Below are 17,342 nucleotides of genomic sequence, written 5' to 3'. Positions count from 1 at the left end.
AACTGCAGAAGATCCAAGTTTATTGCGCAACAGATTCAAGACGAGATTGAACAGCGAGAAAGGGGTGACATGAACTCTTAAAACTTCCCTCCATGTCCCAGAATACAGTGCAAAATACATCATAGTTACATCATGAATACATTAGAGAGAGCTTGGGTTACACAGATTACATCATGAATATTTTAAGGAGAGGTTGGGTTACACAGATTAACATATGGAGGAGGGAGGGGGAATATGCAGAGCTGGAGATATGCATGGATAAGCGCTTCCTGAGTACCGGTGATGAGAAGACAATAGTCCAAGTATGCGAAGTCTGCAACCTGGCATTGCCCGGAGGAAAGGTTGGGCAGAGTTATTTGACTGGATTAGGGTCTTCCTGAGTACATGACTCCTCGCTCGAGGGATTATGGAGGCAAAGGAGGTGTCATGGAGTCCTGAAGAAACTGAGTCGATCGACACCAAAACCAAGGAAATCGGAGCTGTGCTTGATATTATATGAATTTTAGAAGTTTTTAGTCTGTTTCAGTCCATTCTTATATTGATAATTGAAGTCGGAAACAAAATAGATACATTGTTGCAAGTTTTGACACTTTTATGGGTTCACGAGTTTCGGTTCCATTGTTCTCCCAGCGGGGAGCCGCCAGCAGCTTGTCAAGAGGTTAAATGAGGCGTGCAGGAGCTCGCTGAGCTAGCCCTGCAAAGCGAATGCATGGTTCTGATTGGGTAGAACGCAGCCATTGAAACGAATGGGGGATACAGTTTGATACGGTCAACCCACGATAAAGATGGAGCGAGAGAGAGGCTTAAGAGAAAGAGGCTTAAGAGTTTGGGCTTATTTCACCCGTGTGGAAAAGGAAAAGGCACTTTAATTTTGGGGCTTGGGTAGGGTGTGGTGCTTGTGCAACGGTGTGGGGGCTGAGGGGTAAATGTAGGGCTGGGTGCCCTTGAGGTCATCGCCTCAGACCCTCTAGTGACTGGCGGAAGGGTGAAGGAAGGAAGGCACCCCCCTCTTCCGTATCACCAGATATTTTAATTATTATGAAATGTATATCACACCTCTCCTCAGAAAGGTTCCCAGGATGGCAAACACAGCAACAATAAAACAATACATCAAAATGTCTAAAAACAATCTTTTAGAAGTCTTAAGAAACAGTCCAAAAGTCTTAAAAATTACATATTTTTACAGGTAATTTCAGGGTTGTCAGGATCAATATCCTTCAGCAATTAAACGATTGTGTAAACAGGGATTTTTAATATACCTCCTAAAAGTTTGAGTCGGGACAAGAGGAAATCAAGGGGATGGGGCACATGGAAGTGTTAGGTGGGGTGATGAAATGGGGAACAGACTAAGGGTTGAGAGAGATATTGAAGAAGAGAGAGCAGGAAATGGGGGAAGGGAGAAGATAGAGGTAAAGAGATACTGAAGAAGGAGGCAAATTTAGCAGAGGGAAAAGGAGGTTAAAACATTGGAACAGGCCTAACTAAGGAAGACATCAAAGATAAAGAAGGGTGATAAGGATTACTAGAGTTTCAGCACATTCTAGAGCTGCAGTATTGTAACTGTCTTATTTGTTATTATCTCTGTTGATCTTACTAAGCTTCTCTGGGATTATTTTCAGCTAAAAAAAGAGTAAAATCCTTTAAGTAGAAGTAGAATTGTAAGTGTTGGAAGGTACTTCAAAGGTCATCTAGCCCAACCCCTGCAATGAAGGAATCACAATTTATAAATCCCTGACAGGTGGCCATCCAACCTCTGCATAAAAACCTCCAATTAAGGAGAGTCCGCCACTTTCCTTGATAGTCCATTCCACTGCCAAACAGCTCCTACTGTCAGAAAGTTCTTCCTAATGTTATTCAGACTACTAAATGAATACTGTTTTTGATCAGGATAAAATAATTTATAGAGAATGAATCAGGTCAGTTCATTTGTCTTTCCAGAGGCGTTTGCAAATTCAAAAAAGATATACAGTGGTACCTCTGGTTGCGAACGGGAACGGGATCCGTTCCGGAGGCCCGTTCACAACATGAATAGAACACAACCCACAGCGGCGCTTCTGTGCCGCTGCGTCTGTGGGTTGCGATTCACCGCTTCTGCACATGTGTGTAACGTCATTTTGTGCGTCTGCACATGCGCAATTGGCGAAACCCAGAAGTAACCCTTTTCGGTACTTCTGGGTCGTCGCGGGACGCAACCTGAAAAAATGTATCATGAAGCAAACGTAACATGAGGTATGACTGTAGATTGTTTAGGAAGAACAACAATAAAGGGCATTGAACATGAATTTATAGCGAAGAAAACAAAATATGACCAGGACCTGTAGCTTCCAGAGAATGCCATATTTGTTCATTGCCCCAGAACAACAAAGAGTCTTTGTGGCACCTTGAAAACTAACAGATTTATTATGACATAAACATTCAGCCGCTCAAGTAGAAAGGTAGCACAGTGAAGACGTAAACAAGGAAAGAGAAAGAATAGGACAACAGAAGTGAGGGAATCAATTGAAACAGCAGTGTTAAATAGTGAAACTGTCTCACTGAGGGAAGATGAAAAGAGAACAGAAGAAAATAGAAGGTAATTAAAGAGAAAAAGAATCTGGATAAAGAGCATGACTATTTTAGTAAGAGGGTCAGACAATGTAGAATCCCAGAGAAGCATAAAGAAAGGACGTGTTTCGGACAGTGGAAAAGGAGAACAACACTGAAAAAAGAAAAAGTTATCAAATCCATTACATGCAGAGTACCATAGTACAAGTAGTATTAAAGAAACCAAACACATCAACGAGGCTGAAAAAAGATTGGGCTTCCAAGTTGGCAAATTGATCAATATGGAAATGAAATCATCCAGAATAAGAACAGGAGGAGGATAACTCAGTGAGAAGGAAAACTGAAGTTCAAAGTCAGATAAGTTAGCCAAGGGACTAAGAAGACAATAAATCACAGTAAGAAGAATAGCAGAATGAAACAGAAACATAATACCCAAAATAAAAAGGAAGAATACATAAGAAATTAAGATGCGAAAACAGAAAAGGCACAATAGGAGCAATTTCCATATCTCCATCTGGACCCATCACATGAAGTGAAAAGTGTGTGATCGCCAAGAGATGCAGGAGTAACAGCATTAGTTGAGAACCAAGTCTCTGTTGGAAGAAAACAGGAAAAACAGCATGAAATAAGGCATGAAGAATAATCACCTAATTGACAGTCAAACAACAGTTCAGTAGAGTGCCAGAAAAGAAAACAGATGAATGGAATAAAAATAAAATTAGGCAGACACTAGGGTCTAGATTCAAAGAAGCACCACGGGATGGTATCAACAGATGAGACTGATTAATAACATAGGAAAAATAGGACCAGCCAGCCAATAAGTAAGAGCGTGGCTGAGTGAGGATAATATACACCTAACAGTTCTTGAAGAACTTGTGTGAAATGGTTGATACTAAAATCAGTTTATTTGAGAATTGGAAAGTAGTGCAACACAGGTTTGTTGTTTTTTTTTAATAAAAAAAAGGTGCATGGATTTTATGGAAAATATAGGCATGTTTCCTAATGTCTGTCTGCATAAATTAGTGGAAAGCATAAATATGCTTCAATTTTTAATCATTTTGAAGAATAAGACTTTCAAATGAAGGAATGACATTGCTTCTAGAAAGCAAAGTTCTGCCTCACTGTTTGGATCTGATTGGTGTATAAACAAGCATGCAGATAGGAGTCATCCAATATGGGGACTTCCCAAAAGCATCTGAGCAAATGAAGTTGTCATGGGATAAAACAATGTCTTTTAATAGATCAGTAGCTGAACGAGGAAGTATTGAAGAATGGGGAACTATTAGAAAGAAAATAGGAATTATGAGCAGACAGCGTAAGTTAACAGTGAAGTCCTGTAAGGATCTGTGTTAGGCCAGTGCTACTTTCTTACATTCATATATTCATAAATAGTCAGGGGAGATCAATATGATAACCAAGTTTATGGATTATTCCAGATTATTTGTGATGGTAAAACACAAGCAAACTGTGGAGAAATCCAAAATATCTGTTGAAGCTGGGTTAAAGGACAACAGAAAGACAAATGTGGTACAGTGTAAGCGAGAATCAATGCGCATTATGGGAGGGGGGAACACAACTTCACACATAAAGTAAAGCAACTCTATGGGGTGGGAGGAAGCAGCGCTATTTTCAAAGTTGGGCTCATCTCAACATTTTTTGTTTGTTAACTCTGGGCTGGTGTACCTGAGAGGCCCATATCAGCCCCCTTTCAAGGAAATGAAACAGCCAGACCTAGTTAGAGGTGAGAAAGAACAGGGGATTCACATGATGCAAGTAGTCAATATGCACGTTGCAGTCATTCATTTGAGACTATCTAGTAAAGTTGCATTTGGTATGGGATTAGGAGTAAAAGCAGCTGAAAGGTAATCCCTACTTATCTGGCTATCTGCAGTATCACTGTTGGAAGCATTTTGTGTACGTTGAAAAGTGGGGTTAGGGCAAATATTTGGCACAAGGGTGCTTAACTGTGCTTCCCTGTGCATATTAAAACAAGTAGAATATATTTCATTTTTAAAGCCCTCTTTCATCCCATAGAATTGAGGCAGGCAAACGCACCACGAGTAGACTGTTCCTTCCTTGGTTTTGTTACCCTGCCTCCCTCTTCCAAGAATCACATCGCTCAAGGCAAATGGAAGCTAGATGAGGTCCGCTGGGCCTCTTTTTCTTCTCCCAGCTGTTTGCAACATGAAGATTTGGTACCATGGTAATGTTGGCAGTATTTTTTTTCTGCTGGAGTTGTTGGAAATGTAGTTTCCCTAGTCCGTGACCAGGTCAAGGGAAGTAATAGTACCACACTATTCTGCCTTGGTCAGACCACACCTGAAATACTGTGTCCAGTTCTGGGCGATGCGGGTGGTGCTGTGGGTTAAACCACAGAGCCTAGGACTTGCTGATCAGAAGGTTGGCGGCTCGAATCCCCGCAATGGGGTGAGCTCCCGTTGCTCGGTCCCTGCTCCTGCCAACCTAGCAGTTCGAAAGCACGTCAAAGTGCAAGTAGATAAATAGGTACCGCTCCGGCAGGAAGGTAAACGGCGTTTCCATGCGCTGCTCTGGTTCGCCAGAAGCGGCTTAGTCATGCTGGCCACATGACCCGGAAGCTGTACGCCGGCTCCCTCGGCCAATAAAGCGAGATGAGCACCGCAACCCCAGAGTCTGTCATGACTGGACCTAACGGTCAGGGTTCCCTTTACCTTTAACTTATTCTGCCTTGGTCAGACCACACCTGAAATACCGTGTCCAGTTCTGGGTGCCACAATTTAAGAAGAATATTGACAAGCTGGAAAGTGTACTGAGGAGGGCAACAAAGATGATGAAGGGGTCTGGAAACAAAGCCTTATGAGGAGCGGATAAGGGAGTTGGGTATGTTCAGCCTGGGAAAGAGGAGACTGAGAGGAAGTATGATAGCCATTTTCAAATATCTAAAGGGCTGTCACATGGAGAATGAAGCAAGCTTGTTTTCTCCTGCTCTGGAGGGAAGGATCCAAACCAATGGATTCACGTTCCAAGAAAGGAGATTCCAACTAAACATCCTTCTTCTTGTAAGAGCTGTTAAACAGTGGAACAAACTCCCTTGGGAGGTGGGGGTCTCCTTCCTTAGAGGTTTTTAAGCAGAGGTTGGAAGGCCATCTGTCATGGATGCTTTAGCTGTGATTCCTGCATTGCAGGGGTGGTGGTCTATATTACCCTTGGGGTTCTTTCCAACTTTACAATTCTATGATTTTATGCATTTACCTCTCCCACCGTCTTCAGGATGAGAACAATGTAGGAGACAGCAGAGGGGATTGGACTACTGGTCCATTGGAATATGATATTTCCTTTTTGGCCCAATTCCTTTTTGTGGTTAGTACAAAGCTTTTTGCATTTTTGTTGAAAATGCTGTTAAATAATCTGAGTGAGGCAGATTGTAGAGTGCATTGGTTTTGTTGTAGACTGTGAATGAGCTATCTTATTCATGAAACATTGGTTATTGAAATCACCACCAGCTACAGTGAGGGGGGAAAGTATTTGATCCCCTGCTAAATTTGCCTGTTTGCCCTCTGATGAAGAAATGACCAGTCCATAATTTTAATGGTCAGTTTATTGTAGCTGTGAACAGAGAAATCAAGAAGACAAAAGTCAGAGATTGATGTGCATTATAATGAGTGAAATAAGTATTTGATCCCCTATCAACCAGCCAGATGTCAGGCTACGTGGTATCTTCAATGTATGTAACGAGCTGAGATTAGAAGCACCTGCTGTAAGGGAGAGGTTTTACCTGTAATCCCAGCTCGTTACAGTACCTGTACAAAAGACACCTGTTGACAGAAGCAATCAATCCAGCAGATTCCAAAGTAGCTACCATTACCAAGAGAGCTGTCCAAGGATGTCAGGGACAAGATTGTAGACTTGCACAAGGCTGGACTGGGCTACAAGACTATTGCCAAGCAGCTTGGTGAGAAGGTGATAACAGCTGGTGCAATAATTTGCAAATGGAAGAAACACAAAATAACTGTCAACCTGGGGCTCCATGCAAGATTTCATCTCATGGAGTTGCAATCATCATGAGAATGGTGATGAAGCAGTCTAGAACTACATGGAGGGGAATTTGTCAATGATCTCAGGGCAGCTGGCACCATGAAAACAGTTGGTAACACACTATGCCATGAAGGACTGAGGTTTTGCAGAGCCCGCAAGGTCCCCTTGCTCAAGACAGCCCATGTACAGGCCCGTCTGCAGTTTGCCAATGCACATCTGAATGACCCGGAGGAGAACTGGGTGAAAGTGTTGTGGTCAGATGAAACCAAAATCGAGCTCTTTGGCATCATTTCAACTCGCCGTGTTTGGAGGAGGAGGAATGCTGCCTACGACTCCAAGAACACCATCCCCACCATGCTTTGGGGCTGTTTTTCTGCTAAGGGGACAGGACACCTTCACCGCATCGAAGAGACGATGGACAGGACCATGTATCATCAAATCTTGGGTGAGCACCTCCTTCCCTCAGCCAGGGCATTGAAAATGGGTCAAGGGTGGGTATTCCAGCATGACAATGACCCAAAACACACGGCCAAGGCAACAAAGGAGTGGCTCAAGAAGAAGCACATGAAGGTCCTGGAGTGCCCTAGCCAGTCTCCAGACTTTAATCCCATCAAAAATCTGTAGGTTCGAGTAGCTACACATCAGCCTCAAAATCTTACTGACCTGGAGAGGATCTGCAAAGAGGAGTGGGACAAAATACCTCCTGAGATGTGTGCAAATCTGGTGGCCACCTACAAGAAACGTCTGACCTCTGTAATTGCCAACAAGGGTTTTGCAACCAAGTAATAAGTCATCTTTTGCAAAGGGATCAAATACTTATTTCACTCATTATAACGCACATCAACCTCTGACTTTTGTCTTCTGGGTTTCCGGGGGTTTTCCTGTTGTTATTCTGTCTCTCACGGCTACAATAAACCCATCATTAAAATTGTGGGCTGGTCATTTATTCGTCAGAGGGCAAACGGGCAAATTTAGCAGAGGATCAAATACTTTCCCCCCTCACTGTTTTCCTACGTTCTGCCTTGCAACTCTCACACTAACTCATTCCCTGGTCAGCTCTGAAAAGCAACTCCTTCCATTAATGTGCTTTTTATTGACTGTATGCAAATCTGCTGTACTACACTTATATTTAGCACTTAGCCGTTTGTTTAACTCCCAACATTTCTGAAATCTGGTAGAATCCCATCCTCCTGAATATGCCAGTTCCCAACACCCTTTATCTATAGGAATGGAGGTGGGGGGGGTGGAGACTGAAAACATACAGCAATCTTGTATATAAGAATTCATGTTTCTACAAGGACCACCTAGTGACATTAGGGAGGGGAAATGGGTGATGAATTTAGCCTAGGCTCAACTTGTTCGTGTGCTATATGCATTAACACATGGGGACAATGGATCAAAATGGAATTCACATGTCAGATTTTTTGAAGTGGCGATTTTGTGATGTAGAGCAGATTTTTAAAATTAGTAGCTCCGCCGGACTCTGTCACACCCCCACCCCCACTTCCCTCATACCCGTTTAAGGATTTGGATTATAAAAAAAACCCCCCAGAGTTAGCACGCTCCATAGAATCCAGCTCTCACGTCTCCCCCTCCCCCCTCCACTCCTGCAGCGTTTGTACTTTGACTACTTCCTGGTCTCACAGAAAGGGGCAGTGCTGAGTTACAAGGACAAAAATAGACCTTTACAGAGAAATATAGGGATTGTAAGTGTGTGTGTGCGCGAGGGCGCCTCTCTCTCTCTCTCGCTCTCGCTCTCGCTCTCTCTGTATGTGTGTGTGTGCGCGCGCGCGCGCGTGCGTCTGGCGCTGAGAGAAAGCCAGCATTAGGTTTCCAGGAGGAGCCCTTTTCTTGTTCACTGTGTGTTAGGGTTTTTTTTTTTTTGTACAGATTTTTGTTCTGTTTTAAAAAACACTTACCTCTCCCGGAAGCTTCTCTGCATCCCTTTGGGGGAGGAAAAAGAAACCAACTGTGATCAGAAACGACCAGAAACCATTTTATTTGAACAACTGGTGGGGAAGAAAGAGGAGAGATACAATCACAGGGATATAAATATCATCCGTTAAAATTTATTTCTTTGCACTATTTATTTATAATCCTGTTCAGTCTGACATCCACCCTAAGCGATAGCAATGGGGTGTTTGGGCAACAGCAAAACGGAGGATCAGCGTATTGATGAGAAAGCACAGCGAGAAGCCAACAAAAAAATAGAGAAGCAGTTGCAGAAAGAGCGACTGGCTTATAAAGCCACACACCGTTTGCTTCTGCTGGGTAAGGAAGAACGGCTTTTTGGTGGGGGAGGGCGATGAGGGTGCAGTGGTGCAGTTCAGTTTCCCATGGCAGGCAAGCAAACTATACTATTTATGTGCAAGAGAAAATGAGATGGAAAGAATGCAGACCTGCTTTATAAATTCTATGTGCGTGAAATGCACAAATTGCCCTAGGTATGTATAGAGAAGAGTTGAATGTTTTAGGAAAACAGAGATGCTTCCATTCTGTCTTTCCCCATTTTCCCCTCCCCTAAATGTATACATCACACATTTTTCTTCTTTTTCAGGGGCTGGTGAGTCAGGAAAAAGCACTATTGTCAAGCAGATGAGGATCTTGCATGTAAATGGATTTAATTCAGAGTAAGAATTCTTCTTATTTGGAGGGGGGTGGAGAGAAAAAAACCCCACACAAACCCCAACAAGATGCATTTGAAACACATTAAGCCAAACTGGTTAACAGATCTTTCTTATATCCTTTGTATGTAGCTTGTTGGTAATTTACCTCCATCAACTTACCCTATTAGCATGGATATTACTGTTCATATATATTAAGAGAGGCATGAATTCCTTATTTTTCCTCTCCTGGTCCTTCTGCTGTATTTTACACTGTTGCTACTGCAGTGTTTAATAGGCCCTTGTGTAGCAACAACATGGCGACTACTTCTTACAACAGCAAATAACTAAACATTGCCTGAGTATTAACAATATATTAGGTCGTGTGTGTGTATATGTAGATATAGATATAGATTTGTGTGTGTGTGTCAAGTACATATTTGAACTACCTTCATTTTTAAAGTTAATAAAAAAGAAATCAGTTTAACATGATGGTGTTTTGTTATAAAGTGTCTGCAGACTGTATTATTTATGTCAGAGTTTTCTGAGAATGCTGTATTTTGTGATTAGACATTTTCAGAAATGTAGAATTTGAGTCAATTCATGGTAAAAGTAAGCAGCTTTTAAAATAATCCCTCCACCCCTTTTTTAAAAATGCTTATACATTGTTATTTGTCATGTGGCAGAAATATAAATAATTTATTTTGTTTAAAATTGTACACTACATTTTCCACTATGAAATATTAGGGATAAAAACAGCTATTGAAATTTGAACTTCAGCATCTCAGTAGCAGGTGAACACTCACAACAACTTGGCTAAATTGATTTGTGTTTGATTTCATACAGAGAAAAGAAACAGAAAATTCTGGATATTCGGAAAAATGTAAAAGATGCAATTGTGGTAAGAAAACATTTTTATTCCTTAAATGTATATACTTAGTGATTAGGATTGTGATTGCAGAGGAAACCCTGTTGTTCAAATAAGTCTAAATATCCTAGTAATTCTGTGTGTGATTTATCTCTATTAATATGTCCTGTTCCTTTGCTCATTCTAGACCATAGTTTCAGCAATGAGCACTTTAATACCTCCAGTTCCACTGGCCAACCAAGAAAACCAATTTCGAGCGGACTACATCAAGAGTATAGCTCCCCTTTCTGACTTTGACTACACACAGGTAAGATTTAAAAGTACTCTGCCCTCTTCCTCCCCCTTGCAATGTTTAAAAAGCATGGAATGACTTGTTTACCATGTTGAATGCTTATGCTTTGGGATAAATTTATTATTATTGACTTTTATCATTGGATAATTTTGTTTGGCACAGTATAAAATGTATAGAAAAAAATACTACCCATAGTGCTGCATTTTCTGTTCTTGAGGAAGCGTTATATAATGAAAAGCAGTCAAGGACTATGTGGATTTCAGATTCCTGGATTAACAAATTTTGCAGCACCTTTGTGGTATTGTTTAGTGCAGGAGACCAGATAAAACCAATATGAATAAATAGTGTAATGTTTGCAGATTTGAGACGGATCTGTTTATTATTTTGCTGGTGGTTGTATTTTCCTGGTGGCATGTTTGAGTAATGTTCAGTTAAGGCATATTTGGATAATCATTCTTTGATAGTTAAAATGCTTAGGCTTACATCTCCTCTCCCTCTCACCATTGCAGCCACCTATGTCTCCTGAAAGCTGCTAGTAATTCAGGGGCCCCTACTGAACACTGTCAACTTTCCTTCTGTGAACATGCTTAAGCTAGCCTACTTTAGCAGCCAGGCCTGATTTGGGGTGAGTTCTTCCTCCCCCAGTGGCTCTCTGCACATATTATTCAGGAGAGCCTTCTGACTGTCCAGAGAGGCTTTTATTGGGGGAACAGTTAGCTGCAGGAGGAAAGAGAGGCTGAGAAACTTTCCTATATGAACTTTTCTTAAGCTAACTTACCTTAAGATTCAAACATTTGTTCTTCATGGCTTGTGAATACTGACAGTATCTAGCCTTTCTTTTTTTATATGTAAGTAGCTGTATTGCTTAGGGGGAAAATGTTTCATTTTGCTTCTAGTATGAAGTTGTCTTCCTGCCGTTCATTGTATCTACTTACAATGGAGCATCTTCTGACTATTCTAAGGAGAGAGGCTTTGGACAGGCAGCTGCTGCCTCATTGCTTGTTTCTAACAGTGTGATCCTGTGCATGCCTTCTCAGAAGTAACTCTGAGTTCAGTGGGGCTTACCCACGGGTAGGGGTTTATAGGATGGGAGCCTGATACTCTGGATTGGTTCATTTTCCATTTTGAACACTTGGGATTTTTATTTTGAGAAGAATGGCTTTGTTGTAGTTATAAATTTGTCTCAAATGCAGTTATCTAGAAAATTACCTACATACAGTTTGTTTGTTTGTTTGTTTGTTTGTTTGTTGGCTCTCATTTGACAGAAATTATAAAAAAAAGATGAGCTTGAAATGTTTAACCAAATTAAATGATGTTGAATTTTATTTCAAAGATGTAAATGTGAAGCTACTGCTTCCTTAACTTTTGCATCCCTTTGTAATGCGTTATAATTACCGGTAATCTAGAGAGATTTTACATGACTCTTGTACAGTGAGGTATTTGTATGTGGTTTCCTTGTAAAGAAAATTACCACATCAGAAGATGACAAGCTTGATCTAGGTCTAAAAGACAGGATGTTGTACAAGTAAAGAATGCAGCTCTCTTCTGCATTCATGAAACATAAAGGTCATCCTTTCTCCAGTATAAAAATATTTTCAATGATCTGTTTTTAAATCAAGTTGGGCGCTGGATCCTTTCTGGAAGCACGCCAAGCTTGGAAATCAGGGTTGATCTTAGAGTTTTGTTTTTGGCGCTTTTGGCTTCCTTTGAAAAAGAGCAAAGGCACAAGATGTATCAAATACCTGGAAATGAAATTATTTATGATATGTTTACTTGGGTGTATTCACATGAAATAAATTTGTAAAGGATACAGATTATAGATGAAATCAAGCTTAGGGGGGAAAACAAGTCAGTGTTTTAGCTGCTGTTCTGTGATATTATGCATATTTGGGTATCATTAAGGCCATCTTCTCTTCTTTGCAACTCTGCACATTTTTACAGAACCAAAGTGGTTTATCTCTATGGAACTAGTGATTTTTTTAAAGTTACATGGTTTTTAAAATGTTTGAATTTCTTGTCTGTCTTTTGAGCACTGTGTGAGATGTTCAGTATTCAGGATCTAAGAGCACAGGGTTGCAGTGGCAGAACAATTCTAATAGTGTGATGTTGAATTCCACCCATAGGGTAGTATTCAACTAAATTTTACTCTGAGGAGACGTACTGAAATTAATGGGCCTAACTTAGTCACATTTAATGGGTCTGCTCTGAGTAAAACTTAGTTGAATACCACCTACACTCTTGTAAGTAGTTCCAAAACGGCACCAAAATGGTTTGAATTTTCTCAAACAAGAGTTCCCTCATGCTACATGGCAAAGAATTTCTGAAAATTATAGAAGTGTCAAAAGCAATTTGAAACCAATGGCAAGACTGCTTTTCAAAGGGAGGCGGAAGAATCCCAGTGTGCACTTGGAAGCCACATGGATCCCCTAAAGTAGGTTCTTGGCTACCAAACAACAAATGGCACTTGATTTCTATGGAGGGACTCCAAAGTTGGATGAAAATTGTGTTTTTTTGTGACACCAAATTGCTTTGTTTTAAAAATAAAATTAAAAATACATAAAGTGAAATGTCAGGCATCTATCGTTTATTAAATTCCTATAATTTGTATTTAGTAATAGTTGGTAAATGGGATGTGGCTGTCCAAAATGAGGAAATGCCTCAGCAAATAATTGCATTTGTTTCCTAAAATTTCTTTCAAATGAAAATAACTCTTGTGTGTTCTTGACTTGAAGTGTACTCTGCAGTGATTTAAACTTGATAAAGTATTTCTCTCTCTCTGAAAAAGAAAAACCATATTTAAGATTCTAGCTAGCCTACATTGTAACAGGCAGCGAAGCTTTACTCAGCTTTGATGCATATATTAGGCAGTATCCTCTCACACTGCAACAGATACGTGGTTTCTCCCCCTCCTCCCATATGTATGAAGCAATTCTCAGTGCAGTTTACAAAACAGAAACATGAAACAGCAGAATGCTTATAACTGAAACAGCGGTAAATAATCCATATCAAAATAAAAATACAATTAACAGTGAAAACTATAACCATAAAATAGAAAGTAAAGAAAAATAGTTAAAAGCAAACTGAAACGTCCAGGTCTTTTAAGACCTTTTTTAAAAAAATAGTCAGGGAGGGAGCAAAGCTGAGCTTCTATGAATGGGCATTCAATGAGGAATTATTGTGCTGCCTGCCTGCCTGCATACATATACTTGGGATGTGGGGAGGATCAAATCTGGGCACATGAGTCCATCAGCAACCTCCATACCCATACTAATAAATGATTAGTTCTCATTGAGTTTAGTGTGGCTTACTCTCTGGTAAGCATGCAGCACTGAAATGAGTGAGATTTAATTATAAGTAAATATGCTACAGATTCAGTTACATATAGGGATCATAATTTAAAGCAGACATCCTGCTAAACTATGTCCAACATTTATTGTTGTTATGAAAACAATTATATTACAATATAATTGTTTTCATAACAATTACATTTCTGTTTTAAGCTAAACAAATTCTATTATATTAGTTCTGGCTCTATAACAGAGTTATAATTTTTGTTGCTGGTGTTTGTGAACTTTTCTTAATGTATAGCTAACGATTTATCTGATTTTTTAGTTCTTTAAGATGTACTTAGTTTGAGGTATGCATTTTCTAGGAGAGTGTTTCCTATTCTAGAGTTTCTTCTATTATTTTTTATAAAGATGTGTGGTGATATTAAAAGAAATAACAGGTTTATTAACGACATTTGAAAAAAGGCAGTTGTAGCATTTTATGTCATTGCTTGGGGATAGATTTTGCATAGATTTTGTAGTGTATTATGGACAAGTTAAGAAATAAATGTTAATTAGATTAGCGCATTTAGATACAGCAGGAAGGTTTAGAGTGGAAGAAGAAGCTCTACTGTTTATCTGGACCTTTGGGATAGAGTGGTGATTGACATTTTTTTAGGCTAACAGAAATTGACCTGTGCCATTTTTAATTCTGTATCGATGGTTGTTTTGCCCTTTGTGTGGCAGAGTGAATATATTAAGGGCATATTATGCTACTAGCTGTGAACTAGTATTATGTCTGTTATGTAAGTTTCAACTTGTTAAAGACGATTAAGCTTAAAATATTTTGACACTGTTTGCAAACATAGTTGGTACATAATTATCTTTAGATATTGAGGGTATATGTCTAGAAGAAGAAAAACTATTTGTTTGCGCATGCATAAAATAATTATTTTCAGTCTGTAGGGATGTGTACAGCAAGTGCTTGGAAAGTTGAACCACATTTAAGAGATGTTCTTGGTAACATGCATTACAGTACTGTGCATGTTTACTCAAGTAAGTTCCACTGTGTTCAATGAGGTATACTCCCAGGTAACTGCATATAGAATGGTGGCCTGAATTCCTAATCTGCATATAAAATATAAATGTTAATAGGTAAATTTTAGAACCAGTTAAGCATTCTTAAAGTTCTCTTCAGAAATAAATAGTCTCAAGGGGGGGGGGGGTGCAACTATTCCTAGGATTGGTTTGTTAACATCTTTTAACTTTCTTTGGAACATACAGAGTGATTTACTGCTTTTGTGAGTAGTACCCTCCCTGTGATTTTTCAGAAAAGTTTAAAATTATGCCTCCATGTTGTCCCTTTTAATGCTAATGAGTAAACGTAACATTCACTGTGAATCCAGTTACAGATAGGTAGCCGTGTTGGTCTGCCATAGTCAAAATAAAAAAATTCCTTCCAGTAGCACCTTAAAGACCAACTAAGTTAGTTCTTGGTATGAGCTTTCGTGTGCATGCACACTTCTTCAGATACACACTTCAGATACAGTGTATCTGAAGAAGTGTGCATGCACACGAAAGCTCATACCAAGAACTAACTTAGTTGGTCTTTAAGGTGCTACTGGAAGGAATTTTTTTATATTCACTGTGAATATCATCTTATTTTTTCACTTTTTGTTTTTATAAAACAGGCCCAGCACCAACAGCCAGCCATTGCCCTTCATGATAGGAGTATCATTTATTTACATACATAGTACATAATGCCTGAGTTTACAAAACTCATATTTATCAAAAATATCAGTAGCAATTTTATCCCCTGTGCTTTTTAGCATCCACATGAAACTGCTGACTAGGGTCATCTGTAGTTTATCTCTTGTTAGCAATATGCTGACATTATGCTGAAGACACACAGCTCCTTTACATCTGCAGGTGTGGCAGTGGATGTGCTGAACCCTTGTCTTGCCTTAGTAATAGAGCAACAAACTGAAGCACAATCCAGATGAGTTTGAGGCACTGCTAGTGGGCGGTTCCCTAGACCAGATGGATGGGAGATTGCCTGCTCTTGATTGGGTTATACTCCCTCTGAAGGAGTGGGTATGTAGCTTGGGGGTACTTCTGCATCCATTGTTATTGCTTGAGGCTCAAGTGGCGACTGTGCTATGGTGTGCCTTTCACCAGCTCCGACTGGACAGAGATAGCCTAACTAATTCAGTCTATGGTCTGGTAATCTCTAGGTTAGATTTCTGCACCACGTTGTACGTAGGGCTGCCTCTGAAGATAGTTTGGAAATTTCAGTTGGTGCAGAATTCAGCAGCCAGGTTGCTCACTGGGGCAAGACAGTTTGAGCATATTACACCAATCCTTGCCCAGTTGCCAGTTAGTTTCTGGGACTAATTTAAAGCACTGGTTTCTACCTATAAAGCCTTAAATGGCCCAGGACCTCAATACCTCAAGAACCACGTCTCCATATGAACCGAACCAGACCTTTCAATCACCATCTGAGCCCTTCATTGTGCTCTTCCTCCATGAGAGGTCTGGAGGCTGGCAACACAAAAACGGGCCTTTTATGCCATGGCTCCCGGCTTGTGGAATGCTCTCCCTTGGGAGACTCGCCTGTCGCCTTCATTACATATCTTTAGGTGCCAGGTGAAAACATTTCTTTTTAACCAGTCCTTTGGCTGATTAACATTCCATGTCCTTTTGAATGTGTTTGTGGGAGGACGGGATTATTGGTTTGTTCTTGTTCTTGTTTTGATTAGGTATCTTGTGTTCTCATTTGTATTTTTATGTTGTGAACTGCCCTGTGATCTTCAGATGAAGGGGTTTTTACAAATTTAATAAATAATAATAATAATAATAATATAATAATAATAATAATAATAATAATAATAATAATAATAATATAAATACAGTAGTAAAACCCAAACCCAGTTCAAGGCATCAGGAATATACTTAAATAAACAGGTTCATCATCAAGAGCCATCCAAATGCCAATAAGTTGAGGCCTCTTGAATTTCAACAGTGAGGGCATTCCATAGACCTGATACAATCAATGAAATAGCATGTTGTATGTGATACTAACTGTATACCATATAGACAGACACTCAATACATAGCTAGTGAGTAATTGCTGCCCCCAGTGCAGGGTTCGAAACTAGCAGGGCACCAGGCACATTTCATGCCTAGAGATTCTCTATTTGCAAGCACCTCAAAAGGTCTGGGTGCCATTTTTTGCACCTGGCTGACACTCAAGGATTATTGAAATGTATGTACCTTGAAGTCTCAAAGTATATGTTAACTACAAGCAATATGTTAAGGAATTTAACAATAAAGAGTAGGGTGTTTCAAAACTGAAGTATAGTACTAATTACCAATATTTTTATTGTAAACTCCACATTATTAACAATTTCTTAACAATTAACAAATGTATTAACAATTTCTGTTTAAAATGTGATGTTACCAATGTGTCACTTATGTGATTTGCGTATTAGTTCATGCTTATCAAAATAATAAATAGTGTTGCTGACCACCCCCTTCCATGTGGCAACTAGCCATTCTGTTTTGGCGCCCACAACCCAGGTTCCAGGAGCCATTTGGATCCTATCTTTTCTGTTCTAGTTTCTAACACTGCCCCAATGTAGGTAGAAATCTTGACTTCAGTGGCCCACACAGTGTGCTGCTAGCCACTCAACAACTTTGTCCCTATGTGTTGCTGAGATAGCAACCTGCATGCCTTTCACACTGTCTCTCAGGGGC

At 39.9% G+C, this 17,342-nt stretch overlaps 1 protein-coding gene across 3 annotated transcripts in view; it reads left to right on the top strand.

Moving 5' to 3' along the window:
* The window catches only part of GNAL (G protein subunit alpha L), a 130,826-nt gene that overhangs the window by 30,374 nt on the left and 83,110 nt on the right, over nt 1–17,342 (top strand). The window contains exons 1-4 of one of the 3 annotated variants that reach the window (XM_082234916.1): nt 8,357–8,829; nt 9,116–9,188; nt 10,008–10,062; nt 10,217–10,336. In XM_082234916.1, the coding sequence (XP_082091042.1) occupies nt 8,691–8,829; nt 9,116–9,188; nt 10,008–10,062; nt 10,217–10,336 (387 nt within the window). In that variant the 5' untranslated portion in view covers nt 8,357–8,690. Of the gene's footprint in view, nt 1–8,356; nt 8,830–8,901; nt 9,003–9,115; nt 9,189–10,007; nt 10,063–10,216; nt 10,337–17,342 lie in introns of those variants that run through there. The other 2 variants (XM_082234917.1, XM_082234915.1) reach the window with 2 other exon arrangements.

Source organism: Podarcis vaucheri, assembly GCF_965113315.1.
Source record: "Podarcis vaucheri genome assembly, chromosome: 8".
Lineage (NCBI taxonomy): Eukaryota > Metazoa > Chordata > Lepidosauria > Squamata > Lacertidae > Podarcis > Podarcis vaucheri.
The sequence above is the reverse complement of the archived record's forward strand: the minus strand, read 5'-3'. Positions and strand labels throughout refer to the sequence as shown.